Source organism: Eufriesea mexicana, unplaced genomic scaffold, assembly GCF_001483705.2.
Source record: "Eufriesea mexicana isolate 0111107269 unplaced genomic scaffold, ASM148370v2 scaffold944, whole genome shotgun sequence".
Lineage (NCBI taxonomy): Eukaryota > Metazoa > Arthropoda > Insecta > Hymenoptera > Apidae > Eufriesea > Eufriesea mexicana.
Window position 1 is genome coordinate 5,298 of NW_016909080.1, and position 17,666 is coordinate 22,963.

A 17,666-nucleotide genomic window follows, 5' to 3' on the forward strand; every position below is an offset into this window, starting at 1 on the left:
CTCCAGCGATATTCTAAATGAGTGATACACACTGGAGGGTACTAAAAATGCTCGGGTCTGCAACGAAAGAAGCAAAAGTCAAATTCTGTGGCAAATAGGTTGTCACGCAATTTTTCTCGTGAAAAGTAATGCGGCCGGTGTCGAATTTCAGAGAGCTTGTTGCTGTCGCAACATCCTGTCTCTCTTCCTCTCTGCCCCTCTCTTCGATACAGTTCCTTCACGGCTTTTCCTAGGTGACAGTGTTCTATGTCGAGGCTGCATCGGTTAGCTGGTGAATGAAGCTGCCATTTGACTTGGATAGACGCGTATTAATAACTTCGTGGCACCGTTGCGGTTCCGACGATATTTTGGCAACGCGCAAACCAATTTGCTGAAATGCGCGGTTGGCAAATAAAAATCGTCCGTTTGCGAGAGATCGGCATCGACTAGAATTATCCGAGAATATTTCACGCTGTTCAACGTTCTGGAATTCGTGTTCGTTAAAATCGAGTAAAATCGAACCGCGACGCTGGATTACTGGCGAATATTTTCGGCATTTCGCAAGAGGCGTGGCGTTCGAGATAAATGTGCTTGGCCTGTCCACGTGGAGGAGATTGAAATTGGGTAGGTGAGTGGTATACTTCGTAAAAGTTTGCGTTGTTGCGAGCAGATATTCGGATTTGACGTCTACGCGTAGGGTGACGAGAAATAAAATGTGACAAAGCGATGAGCGATGACAGAGGGAAAATTTTAGTCGAAGATGGAAGAAATAAATGGAGAAGATTATAAGTTAATTAAAAAAAAAATTTGTTAACGGAGATCGTGGAGAATGAAGTAGTCGCGATTAGATATAGGTGCTTACCGATCTCTAGCCGAGCACTGCAAATCGCCTTGCCAGCAGCGTTCTCCGCCACGCAGGAAATCGTGCCGACATGCGTGCTTCCGGTCTCTGGGATCGTCAGCACTTGTCGATCCCCGCTGACCGATACCAAGAAATCTTTGCCATGAACTGGGCGATCGTTAAACAGCCATTGGATCTGAAAGTCGTAAAATCCAATTACTCGAATATATTTCGATTACATTTCACTGAAAACGTATTAAATTGTGTAATTAAGGATAACGAAAAATAGTTAAATGTAACGCGATCATATGATAATATCGATCACCGTGAAATCATCTATTTGAATGAACGAAGATCAACGTAAATACTTGGATGATAAGGCGAACATTTCTAGCAAGATCGATGTCTGAAAGAAATCTATTTCCAGAGAGTAGAACGCGATCACCTACTCCAAATCGATTGCATCACAAAATTCTGAAATATATACTACTCTTACGATACTCGATCCACGAATGACATAGAAAATTCCACGAAATGTGCTGAACAAACAAACCAGTTTCTACGGCTTCGATTGCGCGTACTACTTGATGGATCGTGTCACGAAATCCTGTCAACTAAACAAGCCGTGTACACATACGTTTACATCTAAGATAATACTACTACCACGGCGAATTCGTCGAAATATTTTCCATACTGGAACAAAAGAAACTTTTCGTTCTAGAACCGTTTATCGTGGATTAAACCGTGGATCGTGCTTCTCACGAAATTCACTGAAAATCCAAGGAAAATCCCATGAAAATCCAAGGAAAGTCCAATGAGAATCCAATAGGAACCAATTGAAAATCCAAGGAAAATCCAATGAAAATCGAAGAAAAGTGCCAGGTGCAAAGGTGAATGGTTGACGAACGGAGTGATATCGATACCTGATCCGCGAATGTCACTGAGAATTTCGTGGAGAACCTCGCGGCGCGACTGCATCCGCGAATTTCCACATCAGGTACATTGTTCCCGTTTAAATATAACCCAGAGGCACGAAATTACTCTTGGTCGGCCACCTCCTGACAGGCTGGCCAACTCTGTGCCCCATCTTTTACGCATCCCTCGACACCTTCGAAAATCGAGATCCGGCGCCGTGATTCGAGACGCGGCTATTTGCTTGATTTACTCTCGTCGATCACTAGAAACGAATGTTTCGCAACGTGCTGTCTGATGACGACAGTTACGCGTATTTCGAAAGTTACGATGTCTTTTTTTTTTTGTATTTTCTAACGCGTTTCTTTGAGGTATAGCGTTGGATATTTGTTTAGGAAGCTTGCACAATTTTTGGTAATATTTAAGGATATTTTATGATTTTTCTTTTTTTTTCTTTCAAGTAGATTCTTTGAGGTTGTAATTTTAGTAATTTAAGTAGATATTAACGTTTAAGTTATTAATGCTACTGAATTGTTTTCTGTATCACGAGGTTCAGTTCTCTCATCTTCTATCTCGTTATTATATTTTTTAACACAGAATTTTGTATAAAATTTTATTTAATTTAGAATGAAAATATGAAGAAACGCGTATAATAGAATACAAAACTCGGAATAATTTTTATAGCGACTTGTATGACATGGTCCACACAGATCGAAGTCTCTAAGACAGGCTGTTAATTATATCCATTACAGATTTGGCTCTAAAGATTCGACAGAAAAATTATTTGCACGTCGATTATTTATTATTTCGATTAGTACTTATGATTTAAATTGAAAAAATATTACTTACCTTTGGAGACGGTTTTCCAACCACGATGCACTCGAATTTCGTAGAAACACCGTCCATTACTCGCCTATCCTCGAACCTCTCCTTAAATGTAGGGGCAATCAGTTTTTCCTCCATCTGCACGAATTCTTCCTTTCTTCTGAAGTCACCCAATGATCTCACGACCAATCGAGCAAATGCTTTTGCTTCGCCATGAGCGTTGAACGCTTTGACCACGTAATTTCCTTTATCTTCTGGAATCGCAGCGGAAATCCTTAAAATGCTCGTTCCATCTTCCCTCCGCTGGATCTGAATTATATCAATGAAATTTTAACGCGTGGCAGCAGTCAATTTAACGTCAAACTTTGTTCCGAAAAGAAGGACTGTAGTCCGAAGGAAAATAAACTCGACAGCGGAAAATAGCTTTCTTCCAGGAACGAGACGGTCGAATCTTTTTCAAAGACTGCTGTCTTGTATATATATTTTACTCTTTATTACCCTTTGCAACCGGATCTTCAAAAACAAATTGTAACGAAGCGTGATTGAACTTTCGGAAGCTCAGTTTCGCCGTTTAATTTTCGAAGAGCTTACTTGGTGGATCAGGGTGCACAAATTTTATTTTATTGAATACTCACCAGAATACGATCGTTCCCAGTGATCTCGCCGCTGTCGGAGAACCATCTCAGTTCCGGTTTGGGTTCTCCGACCACTGCGCAGTCGAAAATGGCGGTCTCACCCTCAGCTACCAGAGAATCTGTTGGAAGTTTGACGAATTTCGGTGGGGATCCTGCGACAAATGTCTCCTCGATTTCCGGTCGTGTGGTGTTTAATTTTTCGGAAACGGTAACCGCTGAAATGGAAACATTTTATCCTTATTTTCATGGAAATTGAAAGTGAATAGAAATACAAACGTGGATTGTATTATTAAAGAATCACAGAATGAAATTTTGGGCAGCGTAGTGAAAGCAAGGAAAAATATATCGGAGGAAAACTGTAGTAGATAAACCTGCAAAAATTGGTTTGATATATGGAGTAAATATATTCTAAATATATTCGTATTATATGAAATAATAACGTTACGGTGTATTGTCTAAACTAACAAATTTTATAGAATGTAAAATACAAATTAAATATTTTTACATACGTGTCACTGTTAAGGTGCACTGACTAGACGCTTCGCCGCCAGAATTAATGGCGACTACTTTATATACACCGGCGTCGTCTAAGAAAGCCTCGTGAATGACCAAAGAACACTTATCGCCCTGGAACAGCAGCTGGAAATCGGCTGATTCCTTCACAGGTTGGTCGTCGTGGTACCAAATCACCTGTGCCAACAAATTTATGAATTTTCTGTTATAACAAAGCGCAAAAGAATTGTGAAATAATAAGTTCATGTAGAAGTTCATAAAAAAAGAATGAGAAATGTACAAAATTCACCTCGCGTTAAAAGTATTTAATAATTTTAACTTCAAGTATTTAATAAATTATCATATCAAATAATAAATTAATATATTAAATACTTAAGTTATTAAACCATCATACCAAAATACTTCGATATTGAAACACCAAACGTCTGTACTACTCTAATCATTCCTCATCGACATCCAATAGACATCACTATACCTTTGAATATTCCACTAATTTCAAAATATTCTTTCATATTTAAACATCATGCTATAAACCAGCACCTGTACTCTACTATTCCAACCATTCCCAATCGACATACAATAAAAATCAGGAAACCCTTCGAATTTCGAGTACTCCATCAATCTCACAAAACACTCACTTCCGGCTCAGGTTGCCCAACGATTACGCAGTCCAGTCGAACAGACAGACCCTCCTGAACCTTCAGGTCCTTCAGAGGCATCTGAATTTTCGGGACTACGGGTTCCATGTCGCTGCTGGCGAATTCTGAATCGCTGGTCTCGTGCGGAAGTCGTCCCTTCACCGATACGTTACAGGACACCGTGGCCTCACCGGCGTCGTTTTTAGCAGCCACTGTGTAACATCCGGCATCCTTCGCGAACGCCTCCGAGATTATCAAACTGGTCCGGCCGGCGTCCGTTTGTATCTGAAACGGCGAACCCCGACACCCTGAGCACCTCGTTTCAATTCTTCCTTTTCATTTTCTTTGCCACGTTGCTTTATTTCGAATTCGGCGCGTGCACTGCTAAAAATATCGCGACACGGTCGCCTCGTCTCGATTTGGAGACCGTGGAAGCGAGAGAAGACGAGGAAGTTTTCGTTTTCGAAATTATACTTCGTTGTATCGGGAGTGTCTCGATGTGGTCAGTTGGATTGGAGATTGGTATGCTTGTCTGTGATATTTTTGGTTCGCTTTCTATATATAATTCGGAGGATTTTTGCTCCAAGTATAAAGTATTTTGTTGAGAATATAACTCCGTGAGAAGAAATATGTTATAAATATAAAAGCAAATTTTTAGAAAACGTATTTAAAATTAATACAATTGATAGGAAATTATATAGTATGAAATAATTTTATACTATAATAAAGTTTAATTTGTATCAAGATATATCTTGAACAGAAAACTCTTATTTCTCGTTGGTTTACTATTCCCAAGTATTTTTTTTTTTTTTTTCAATATTAAGGGAATATAATATTTTACCTTCAAATTCATGGTTTCTTCAATGGCTCTTCCATCATGGTACCAAGTTAAAGTAGGCATTGGACTTCCCTTTGCTTCGCATTCGAGTTTCACCCTTTGCCCTGCTCTTCCCATGGCATTCGAGAGGGGTGTCACGAAATATGGTTTCTCCGAAGTAAATTCTGCAGCTGGAAAATAAACAACATCGTAAAACGTTGAATTTTCATTTAGATGAATTTTTATCGAGTTGTAATTTAGTACGTTTAACGTTGAGAAAAGCGGAAGTGGAGGCTTGACCCAATCGATTTACAGCTTTGCAAGTATAAGTAGCTTTATCTTCTAGGAAGACCTCTTCGAATTTTAAAACAGCCTCGCCGTTATTATAAGTGATGATGTAATCGGGAGAATTATCGATGTTCACGTCGTTCTTAAACCATTGGACAGTTGGCAAGGGATTGCCTTCGACTATGCAATCCATTCTATAGGAAGAACCTTCCGACGCCACTGAAGGCACCAATTCTTTTATGAAAACTGGTGGATTCGGCTGCTCTTCCGGTGCAGTTTCTAGAAATTAAATAAAATATATAATGAGCTATATGCAAGTTACATTTTAAGGACTTTGTAATATAAAAATTACAAGGAAAAATTAACAATGAATTCTGAAATAAAATAAATTAATTATACGTACATTTGACGATAATTAAGCAATTATTGAAAATATTAGAAGGAATAGTGTAACTATCTGTTCGTATAATATTTTTGATATTTGTTAATATCCATTTTTACTGAATATTAGATAATTCTATATTGAATAATTAAATAATTAAAGCTACCTTTAACGGTTAACGTAGCAGACGTCTCCGCCGACCCAGCGATGTTAAAAGCTCTGCAAGTGTACTTGGCAGAATCTTCAGCAAAGGTTTCTTCAATCGTCAGAGTGCAAATGCCATGAACGTACGTGGTTAAGTAATCAGGGTTGTTCAAGATCGAGATTCCATCCTTGAACCAAACTATTTCCGGCGTCGGTTGACCAATGAGGTTGCACTGGAAGGTGAACTTTTCTCCTTCCTGCACTGTGGCATCGTGTAAAGGAAGAGTAAATTCTGGAGCCAATGGTGGAACTTCCTCTTTGTACATTCTTTCCACCGATTTTTCACGAGTTTCCTCGGTTACAATCTTCTTCTGTGGACTAGGCTCGCGTTCACTCGCTGGTACTGTTTTCTCGATTTCCGTCTAAAATTCCAATTCAATTTTTAGAAACCAAATATTTAAAATTCAATTTTTAGAATTCGTATGACATTTTAATGTTCTGCCAGCATTTCTGTAATGCATTCTTAATCAAGTGAAAGAATATATAGGATATATCATTTATATTAATTTATATTAACAATTGGGCCAAGAGTTTCTCTGTTCCAATTTAATTTGTAAAAAGGTCGTAGAAGAAAATTCTATACTACTTTTGAATAAAATTAAATCACTTTTGTGCGTATACATTGATTCCTCGAGTTAGTCTGCAAATGTAAACCATGAAGTAAAGTTGTTCATCATTTCATAACATTTTCATCAAAATCGATGGAAAATAAATAAAAATTCCTATATCTAATGAAACTTTCGAAGTTAATTATATCGAATAAACATTTCTATTCATAAACGTTCACGGTTTATTTTTACAATGGTTATTTCATCTTTGACCGAAAAGGAAACACGATTAGTCTCGATTACGTGACTCACGTATCTCGGCATATCACGTAGTAAATCGAGAATATATTTTCCTTCTAGACTTCTTAGAAAAATAAATCAGCCACTAGTTATCCACTCTACAAATCGTATCGACGATTAAAATTCTTCGACTAAGGACAAGAGGAATATTTATTGTTACCTTCTGTAAGATGTGTATCTCTTTAGTAATGGTAGCGGAAGTGACCATTTCTTTCACGAAGCTTTCATCCGTGGATTCGATCTTCTCGGTCTGTGCAGATACTGAAAATGACTGAGGAGCAGAGATTTTTTGAGTCTTCCTTTCTTCCTTCAATTTCTTTGCCTCGATGGTCGCTTTTTCTAACGTCTCAGCTGCTAATTTCTCCGCGATCTTCTTCGCGTTCTCAGCTTCCTCTCTGGCTGCTTCTGCGGCAGCCATTTCGACTTTGGCGGCTTGTAACTTTTCATCCGCTTCTCGTTTCTCGATTCTCAATTTCTCCTGCAAATCTTCGGCGTTCTTGAGATTCTCGGCCAATGTCCGAAGCTCTGATGAGACGACGGCGAAGGAGTCCAACATTTGACGATTTTCGACAACGACTTCGTTGAACTGTGGTAATCTCTCTGTATCTAAAGAACATATTTTGATAAAATGTCGTAGATGTCAGATAAAATATGAAATAAAAATGAAACCTTCGCATTGTAATATTTGCTTATATCTAATGAAAATATTTTGATAAAATTTTATACATAAAATAAAATTCTTTATATTATAATGTTTATTTGGTATTAATAGTCTTTTAGAATTTGATAATTGTTTCGCCTAAAGATTTCTATTTCGAATTACGAATTTGATTTAAATAAAAATGGTGTTACTCACCGAATACTATCGTCGATAGTTCCTTCAATTTTTCGATTCTCCTTTCTTGTATTTCTTCGCCTGGTTTTAGGTAGTTGTCAATTTCTTGAAGTAACTCCATCGCGTCTTTTGGCAGCTTCACAGTAGTTGCTTTCCTTGCTATCACCACCAACAGTTTACTACCCTCTCTATTCCACTCCTTAGCTTCTTCAAGAAGTATGAAGTATTCTATGCTCAAATTTATCTTCTTCTTCATATCTTCGACTTTTCTCTTTAAATTTCTCCATCTTTCTTTCAACGAAGAAATATCGTTTACGATTTGAGGCGTCGAAATTCTGATCGATTCTTCCGTCATCTTGATGAAAGTCTCGATTCTTTCCTCCAAAATCTATAAACGAAAAATTTAACATCACTTCGTTACTTGCATAATACACGATCAATATTCACCGTACTTAATTTGTCCTAATTTTTCTTAATTAATTCTAAGCAATATTTTCATATTACTTTCTGCTTACCATCTCCACGTGGTTTCCTATGTTAAGCGTAAAAAGAATTTTTTTCACCTTTGTTAATCGCTGCTTTAATATACACAATAGCGAGAAGTGCAATATATTTCAAGAATATTTATTTTTTACTTAGTCACAAAAAATATGCATAAAATTTATAAAATTATAAAATTATTCATGAAAACAGTTCTTACCGCGACTGTTTTCTCGAATTGTACAAAGGATGATGCTACGGCTCTGGCTGCCTGAAGATTCTCACCAATCTTCGCATCCACCTTTTTAAGGTGTTCGTTCAAATCGTGTAACTCGATGTCAATTCTCTCTAGATCCTCGGCAAACGTGCAAGTTCGTCGATATTCCTCGATTTTAGTACTCGTTCGAGACCAGAAAACTTCGAAGTCATTCATCAACGATTCCAAGGCGTATTTCAATTTCTCGATATCCTGGACACCGGCATCTGGTGGCTCCTGTTGCTTGATTCTGGCAATAGTTTCTTGCACTTTCAACCTGATCTGATTATGCCTGTCAGAAATAGACCATCTCAACGCATCGAGCTCGCCGAATAGAGTTACCACTTCGAATAATTTTTTCAGGGATGTTACGCGTTCCGCTTGGATCTTCAGCTGCTCGGTTTTGTACTCGACCTTGCATAGAATCGTGAAATTGATCGTGAAATGGAAATTGTGGGTGGATCATGATTAAATATAACACGTTAAATATACCTCTTCGATATTCTGGAAGATGGAGATGAGCGATTCGAGGAGGATTTCGTAATCTCTGGCAGTCGTACGAAGGTTCTCGTGCATCTGACGGAGCCTCTTGAGTATCTCTTCCTCGATTTGCACTTCACCTGATTGAAAATTTTATCAGAAATTTCACAGAATTCAAAATATCATGTTATATTTAAATTTAGTATCGTTTCATTCTCCATTTCTAATTTATTCTTTAATTTTCAATTGATTTTCTTTTATTTGAACTACTTCTTGATTACCTTTTTGGGCCAGAGTATCGATTCCTTTGATTCTGGAATCTAATTCACTAACAGCTTTGTTCAGCTCAGGGAGTATACGATGTTTAGATCCGCTTAAATCTTGAAGAATACTTGCTGTTTGATAGGATTGAGACGTGATCACAGGGTACAGCTGTTCGCTAAATTTCGAAACCCATTCCATGGTCTGGTGAAATCGATAAATATGAATTTGTAATCGTGGAAACGTAAATTTTATTTTTTAGTGGAAAAAATGACAAAGGGGGAAACTTACTCTCGTACTTTCCTCGATTTTTCGTTCATGTTCGATTCGTTTTTTCCTTAAAATCTCGATCGTGGTCCGCCATTTCTCCCACGTTTCTGTCACGATCAACTGTCTGTTGGCAAACTTCTCTAAGAGCGTTTTGACGCATATGCAGGCTCTGGGTACGTCTAAATAAGGATCATCGATCTGAAAAATATTTATATTTGTATTAATATTTTAAAAAAAAATTGTAAATTAGGTGAAGTACGATTAAATTATAAATATTTTTTATATAATTTTGCCAATGCCTATTTCTACTATTCACAATATTTTTAATAAAAATTCTGACCTTTTTCTATTAAAAATTATTAAGAAATGTAGAAAGGAATTCCAAAGTCACGGAATTCTAATAGCCACCGAAAGGTGTAAATAATGCTTAATTAATACAGAGAGTAATGACATTTTCTCTCTCACCTTAAGAGCTGCATTCAAGAACGCCTCTCCAGTGTTATTTAACTTCACGTAAAGCGGCTGTAGATCTCTCCAGCGTCTTCCAAGTTGGTCAATCTTCCCCTCGTCCAAAACATCGGCTTGCCTCTTCAAATCACTTTCGATCGACTCGATTTCTCTCGTCAGTTCCTCGACAACCAAGTGGAATTGCAGATAAAGCGAACCCAAATCAATTCTGTTTGCCACCAGGTCCTTCGTCTTCGTCCACGAATTTTTCAGTTCCTCCACCTTCGACTGTAATTCCAATTTCTGAGCTTCCTCGAGCCGTTCCCTGATCGGTAGAATCTCGAATTCCAGGTGCTCGACTTCGTCGGTTCTCCGTTCGAGATCGTTTAACAGTTGACGATGCAATCGACAGAAATCTTCTGCCATTGGAACGTCGCTGCCCATGTCCTGGTGACCCTGAAGAAATGCTTCAGGTATGCTCATTAACCACTTTCTCAGCTCGTCGTGCTTGTCTAAGAACGTATTTATGATCCTCGATATCTCGAGATTCTCCTTCTCGTGCGCTGTGCATCGTTCCATCAGTCGGATCTTCCGGTTCTCCAGCTCCTCCACTACTCGTTTCACACCCTGAGGAATCGAGGAATCTAAGCTTGGTATTCGATAATCGAGAAGGTACAGGATAATTTTAGCGTTATTTATACGAAAGCAAAACTGGAGACCGAGTTCTTAGAAATGGTTCGATTGTAAATTTACGTTGGATGATCTTGAAATTGAAATGCAATTTTATGACGAAACCTTTGGAAATGGTAAATAATTCGATTGATAATATTTTCATTCAGACTTTAGGAGGAATATTCTGGGATTTTAACTGTAGGAATACAAAAATAAATAGAACTCGAAGATGCAGAGGCATCGTCTGGAAATCATTCATACAGGATTTCATTGACTATGCATGCAGCGGGTATGTAATTAAGTGTCGCGATTAATCTCTTGATCTGACCTCAGCCCCGGGCGCTCCTCTTCCTGTGACATCCAAGAGGGCGTATCCTTCCGCCAAAGGTTTCGCGGTGACGTCTTCGATGGTGGCGACGGTCTGAGCATGGAAACGAGCTAATCTCGTCGAATATGGGGGGTGCTCCGTTGTTACCAGCTGAATCTCTAGTTGATCTAACTTTGTAATTGCCTTTGAAACAACAATCACGGTTCAACGTCCTCATTTTCTACACGAATATTCTCGTAATAACACAAACGATATACTCTGTAGCTATATGATCACTAGCAAACTACAAATGATGCGTAAGCACTAGAAATATGTTGAGTGAAAAAATTATTTTCTGTATCAATTTTAATTTTTTCTTCAATGAAACACAGAATATGAATGTGAAGTAGAACAAGTGTAAGAGGTCAATGCTCACCGATCTCGCCGAATCGAAGAAGGCCACCGCTCTATTCAACAACGACTCATACTGATCCAAATCGTTGACATAATCAGCCGCGGCGCCAAGGATCGCATATGCTTGTTCTGTCGCCTGTTCACCGGCAAAGTGCCCCGATGACACTAATCGTTCGGTCGACTTCGTTATTTTGATCGATCTGTCTTGAAACTCCTAAACGTTCCACAGACGAGGTCTTTTTATAAGTTTTTCCTTCAAGTGACTCACTCACTTTCAAATTTAACTTGATTTACACGACAACTTACGAGGAACTTACCAATTTTAAACCTGACATTTATCCAGACAATTTCATAATAAAATTTGTGAAGAATAGTTATATTAACGATTCGCGTCGTGAAGTAATTTGTAATAAAATTAATTTGTTTTAAATATCATAGGGAATAATCTTGGCTATAATTAGGAAGATAATTTAGTAATTTTTGAAATACCTTTGCTTCGGCTTGTAGTTTCTTCAGTTCGAACAGGAGCAATTCCGCGCTCGATGCAGAATCTCCCAGTTGATCGCAGCTGCTCGAGAGGGCAGCGATTCTGTCGTTCAGGATCTCCTCGAGATCACGTAGATCGGTCGCTAACAGAGCTAAAGCCAGGCATTGCTCCAACTGTGTCTTTCTGCTACGAAACGACGCTTCAATCAGCCGTCTTCTATCATGTAGTTCTTCCAACCATTTTTCAACCTTCAACACGGCTATAAATGAAATACCGAAAATAATTTTTCTTACAACATATAACAGTCTCGAAAAAAAATATTATCGAAACATCCCACGTAGTATCCCCTTAAAACCCGTCTTTTTTAATAAACAGAATAATAATTTTGAAATAATAAATTTTAAAATAACAACGTTCCAACCTTACAGATCGATAAAAATCAACAGAGAATTTTAAAAAATAACTTCTACAATAAAAGATATTCGACGATAACGATTCATAATAAAGAATTTCAAAAATTCGGAAAGAGGTATTTTTGAAGCAAGTTCTATTTTTGAAACAAAGCTGAGGATCATGAGGACGTTAATGAGCGTTATCTAAAAAGGGAAGTTGGATCATGGTAAGATAAGTGGTCGATCCAATCTCGAGAACTCGTTATCTGCCTCGCATACCAAAACGGAGCGAAAGGAACACATCAGTTATGTCATCGATTAAAAGCGAAAGGGAGCGCGCGAAGAAAACAGTGACATTGGATATAACGAGTCGTTTTTCCAGCGGAAACATTAATTACGACCGCTCACCGTGATCAGCTTCGAGCTTAATTCTGTCCGGTCTGGAATCCAAGGTGCCTTCGTTCGAGATCTCCTTCAGCCGGTCCAATAAATTTTTTCCCTCTTGTAGCGCTCCCATCAGCGCCTCCAGCATGTTCTTGCGAAGATCATGGATTTTCGACAAGAAGTTCTTCACCGCCTCGATCTCGATCGGCAGCAACGTGTCGTTGCAAGCCATTTCGAGGGCTCTCATGCTTTCTCGACACTCTTCTGCTCGACTGTACATTCGTAAGAATATTTTTTCATTTTATTTCATTTTTGACCTACTTCATACAATGGGATTTTGAAATTTGGGAACTGAAACTACGAAATAACATTGGTATACAAATATTTATCGTTCTTGCGCAATTTAATATATTTATGTTATAATGAAAATGTGTGTGTTTATTATTGTCTTACAACAGACAAAAAATCAAAAAATAGATTAGAATTATAATGTGATTATAATTATAGCAGATACTGATTACGCTTCGTTTTACAGTCTTGAACACGCTGGTAAAAGATATGTAAAATGAGAAACGTTTACGTGATAATAAGCACACATATATTTAAAAAAGAAAGTGTAGAATCTTGTAACAGGGTTAACATGGATTATAATTGAAAAAAAAGATAGAAAAGTTACTGATTATTAACATATTATCAAAGTTATAATCGATCATCACAAACTAGATATTTTATTATTCTAATTTTATTTTATTTTATTTCACAAACTGGTAACGAACGCGTCAATGAATATCATTAATAAATATAAGTTAATATAGAATATCTATTAGATATTTAATATGTAAAGTGTTTCACTATTTTATGTTCATATATTATATGACTCGTTCACAGCTTAAAGTGATTAACTCAATTTTTTTAATTATACAAATTTTTAAATTTTAATTGCACTTGATTGGCGTCCAACACTTAGTGTCCAACTAAAATAAATTTCTATTTTTTATTTTATGGAGTTAATCGTCGATTTGACAAGTGATTGACTCAGATATTTTCCAAGAAGTTTAGTTAATTATTAAGGGAATGTTAATATAGTTCATTAAACTTTTACGAACCATTGAAACAACACGTTGGAGTCGAGGATCTGTTTTCGACGTTCCAAAAGCTCGTTCACGTCACGCCAAGCTTGGCCCAGAGTTTCCGCCATGGCGGCGTACACTTCCGCTCTTGGCCTTTGGTTCGAGATCAACTGATCAGCCTGTCGGAGCAATTCCTCCACCGGGCTCTGTTTGCTCTTGTGTCGAAAATTGGAAAGAATATTTATTTTACATCATCTCGCGTAATCATTATATACCTTTCGATCTTTATGGAATTTTGCTTTACCAGTTAACACCATTGAATATTTATATACTAAAAGAGTCATTGCAAAGTAACCCACCCTGTATATAACTTCCAAAGAGGAAAATAGTAGGATTCCTTCATATAGATTATTAAAACGAAAAAATAAGATCAGCGAAGAATATTAAAAAGAAATATTAAAAAGAAATATTAAAAAGTTATAATTAAAAATTTCTGTAATAGACAATTTCGTTAAATTTCCCTTCGCCGTTTATTGCCGTGCTATATCGATAGCGAATTCTACATTAATTAACGGAATGAAGATAAAAATACAGGAAATACAACAAATGAGCAAAGGAATTTTGCTACTTCGTAAAATCTACTTCATTTACCTGCAATCGAAGCAGAACTTCGTCGTGTGCATTCGAGAGCTCGGTAGCTTCCTCCACCGTGGCACCGAGCTTCGTTAGTTCTGGTTGAACCTCCAGAACCTTCAATCTCAGCCATTCCCCGCTCTAAATGAGGGACAAACAGAACGAAAAGAAGCAGAATGTTCGTTAGTGCGTTTCGATAATAAGGAACGCATACGGTCCGTGCGTGCAATAATATTTGCTAGCAATTCGCCGCCGTAAAACTCCTATAAGGCAACGATCATACCCCAACGACGCGCAATAGTAAACGAGTCGTCATTGCCATTTTAGGAAATCTCATACGAGATCATCTGAAAACGGGCTAGTTGTCGGATCAAGTCGGAAAATGGGAACGAGCATTTCATTGAGCTCTAGAACGACCTCGTTCGAACACCATGAGAATCGGACCAAATTCTTTTTCACCATCTATCATCGGTATCTATACTATTTACTTTATATATTCCAAGGATAATTCATTATGCTCTTACATCGTGAATTATACATTTCATCTTTTAAACAGAAATTTAATTATCATTTCGTTAAGGGATGTATCGTGCTGAAAATATGGCCAAGGTAAAGTTGACGAATGATCATATAAATTATCGAAATATTTCAATTCGATCACTTAATTAGAATCATAAATAATCCATTTTTCAAATTCTTTTGGCAAATTTATCTTTCCCAAATTTCTGCACAAACGTCGATCTTTATGCAAGCTACGTATATTCCTGAAAATACGCAGGAATAAAATTAACCGACAACAAAGTGCGAGGAAAGCTCCGAAACGATTTACATCACATCACGCTCGTCCACGGCCCAGGAAATCTTCCTTTTGTTCCCTCGATCTATTTCAAATCGCTCTCAAGACGAAACGTAAACGAGCATCCAGAAACCATCCCGTTGACGTTTGTTTATCCAACGTGCTGAAATACCGTCGACCCAATTTTTCCGTTCCGAGATCCTCAAGCTAGCGAGCGAGAGAAGATCGATCTTCTCTACCGATCCTCGGTGATCGTAAAATCTGCGCTCGCGATCATGAAAATAGCCGACAATGTTTGCAAGCGTGCATACACAGTGGCGGGTTAACGAACGAGGAGATAAAGCAAGGATCGACGAACGGTGCCATTAACATGCGGTCTTTTCGCTGTTTTACGTTCTTTATTCGTCAAACAACTCTTCTGCAAAAAATGTGAGAAATCGGAATAAAATAAATGGGTTTTTTCGCAATCCGATTTCACTGATCTGCGAATCGGATTCGCAATCTTTGGAAATCTATACTGGGAGTATTTTTCGGCATTTTCAGACGTTTTATACAACTCGTTTGAAAGAGTATTCGCCAATTTTCGAAGTTTTGCAGACTTTGCTGATCGAACACTCGTTTACCTGCATTTTCGAAAGTTATTAAACGCCACAGCTTGCGTAAAGACCGATGGTCGTCGATCGATTAAAACAAATGGGGTATTTCGAGTTGAAAGTATTAAATATTATAGCGAAGAAAAAGTTGAACGACCCTCCCCGACAACAATTTTACGACTTCGTTATCTCTCGAACCGAAGTTACTCGTGCTTTCATGTATCTGCCTGTATGCAAATGGGTCTATTTATGGAGTCGAAAGCACGTTCTATTTGGTTGCAACGGGAAAAAATGTGATAGCCGGGTTCAACAGGTTCGCGAATCGAGGTACTTATTTTTGTCATTTCTCGTTACTTTTTGTTATCCTTTTGTTTGCGGATTGGGACGCTGCAAGCAAGTTAATGGGACGCGAGGAAATTTCGTGATTCTGTGATAGTTCATCTACCTGTTGGGCATGAAATTTATGTAAATTTGAGTCGAGGTAATTTTAAGTCATACTAACCATTTAACGAGCATCGAAGTTGGCTGTAAAATATAAATCGTTTTTGTATTCGTTGAATTAAAAATTTCCAACTTGACTCAGAGTCTAGTAATTCAACGCGAAGCCTAAGAAAAATCCTCTAAATCGTGCATTCTTCAAATGAACAATTTCAGCAGTCAATTTCTGTCATTAATCAATCAGTGAACGTGAAAAATAACGAATTCCAAGTCTGTAGATCGCTTCTCATTAACACCTACATACTTCTGTACGTCTTTCGACTCGTAAGCGTATGAAAATGAGGAATCGCAGATCTCTCGGCTATCGACAGTACTACTCGAGATTAATCATCGGATTACGTGCACCAGCCGTGTATCAGCCGACGCACAAATGTCAATGATTTCTAATCGACTGCGTCGTCGATCGCGCGAACGATCGGTAATACGTAACACTTTCTCGACGCGTTGAGTGCTTGTGAACGCGATTCAGAAGACAGTTCTAACGCGAAGACAGCTCATTGACAACCGGTTTGAATCGCTGCTGACGTTTTATTACCGAATCGACGAAAAAAGACCGTCAGTTTTTGATACGACGAGTGACGATCGTATTAAAAATAGGCGAAGGAAAAGAAAATTCGAGGCTGCTCGACTCTCTGGCTTTGAGCGAAATAAAAAAAGACATTCCTATTCATTCGACCTTGCTTCATTAATATAGCAAAGTCGATAATGTCATGTTATGATATCAGAAAAAATTATAGATATACTCGTGTCTGCGAAAATCGTATTTCTGTCGAGAGTTGCTATATTGGTCAGTGGGTAAGCTATGAAAGCGTTAGAAGCATCGTCACCTCAACAGGTTCATCGAAGATGTAATTAGTTAGCAACGATTAGCATTCACGTGTAAAAGATCCGTGTACACGTTATTTACATAGTCCGCATGATTAAAATCCATTGATACAAGAATATGTTCGAAATAAAAGTGTGTGTAATAGGATATGCAAGTCTCGCAAATTTACATCCTCGTGTTAAAATAAATCTTTTGCAAAAGACAAGAATATCGAAAATAAACTGAAAGGAAGGATTCTACATAAATCTTTACGCAAATATAAATACAAGCTACTTTCAGATATTCTAATTCTTCTTTTAAATAAAATATTCCATTATATATATAAATAAAAATTAAATTTTATTTTGATTTATTATATTTAATTCGTAAATCAGCATGCGAGCTTAATGGCAACTAAAAGATATATTATATTTAAGTATTGAATTAATATAAAGTTAAACGCACACACAATTTTATTCATAAAGTTCCAATTTCTTTAAAAGTTCGACGGGAAAATTGATTTGCCGTGTCACTACTATCAAATTGGCATTACTATTTGAATAATTCGATGACTGAAACGTAGATTGGATAAGGCAAGGAAGGAGTTTCGTAGACCAGTAGATCTACCCAGCGAATGATGCTCGTGGGTATCCAGGCAAGTCTAGCCGCGAAATTTTATTACGCGCAAACGACATTGGTACTCG

At 37.6% G+C, this 17,666-nt stretch overlaps 1 protein-coding gene across 1 annotated transcript in view; it reads right to left on the reverse strand.

The window, feature by feature from the left end:
* Positions 1–773: 773 nt before the first annotated feature.
* LOC108547113 (titin) overlaps positions 774–17,666 on the reverse strand; it is a 37,695-nt gene continuing 20,802 nt past the window's right edge. Inside the window, exons 7-27 of the mRNA XM_017899500.1 lie at positions 14,289–14,411; positions 13,674–13,852; positions 12,592–12,839; positions 11,794–12,050; positions 11,327–11,518; positions 10,912–11,094; positions 9,930–10,538; positions 9,486–9,662; positions 9,215–9,398; positions 8,946–9,073; positions 8,418–8,867; positions 7,739–8,105; positions 7,043–7,488; positions 5,997–6,396; positions 5,425–5,727; positions 5,185–5,351; positions 4,344–4,628; positions 3,702–3,882; positions 3,193–3,407; positions 2,582–2,866; positions 774–1,016 (exon numbers count right to left, since the gene is read on the reverse strand). Of these exons, the coding sequence (XP_017754989.1) occupies positions 774–1,016; positions 2,582–2,866; positions 3,193–3,407; positions 3,702–3,882; positions 4,344–4,628; positions 5,185–5,351; positions 5,425–5,727; positions 5,997–6,396; positions 7,043–7,488; positions 7,739–8,105; positions 8,418–8,867; positions 8,946–9,073; positions 9,215–9,398; positions 9,486–9,662; positions 9,930–10,538; positions 10,912–11,094; positions 11,327–11,518; positions 11,794–12,050; positions 12,592–12,839; positions 13,674–13,852; positions 14,289–14,411 (5,622 nt within the window). The remainder of the gene's footprint in view (positions 1,017–2,581; positions 2,867–3,192; positions 3,408–3,701; positions 3,883–4,343; positions 4,629–5,184; positions 5,352–5,424; positions 5,728–5,996; positions 6,397–7,042; positions 7,489–7,738; positions 8,106–8,417; positions 8,868–8,945; positions 9,074–9,214; positions 9,399–9,485; positions 9,663–9,929; positions 10,539–10,911; positions 11,095–11,326; positions 11,519–11,793; positions 12,051–12,591; positions 12,840–13,673; positions 13,853–14,288; positions 14,412–17,666) is intronic.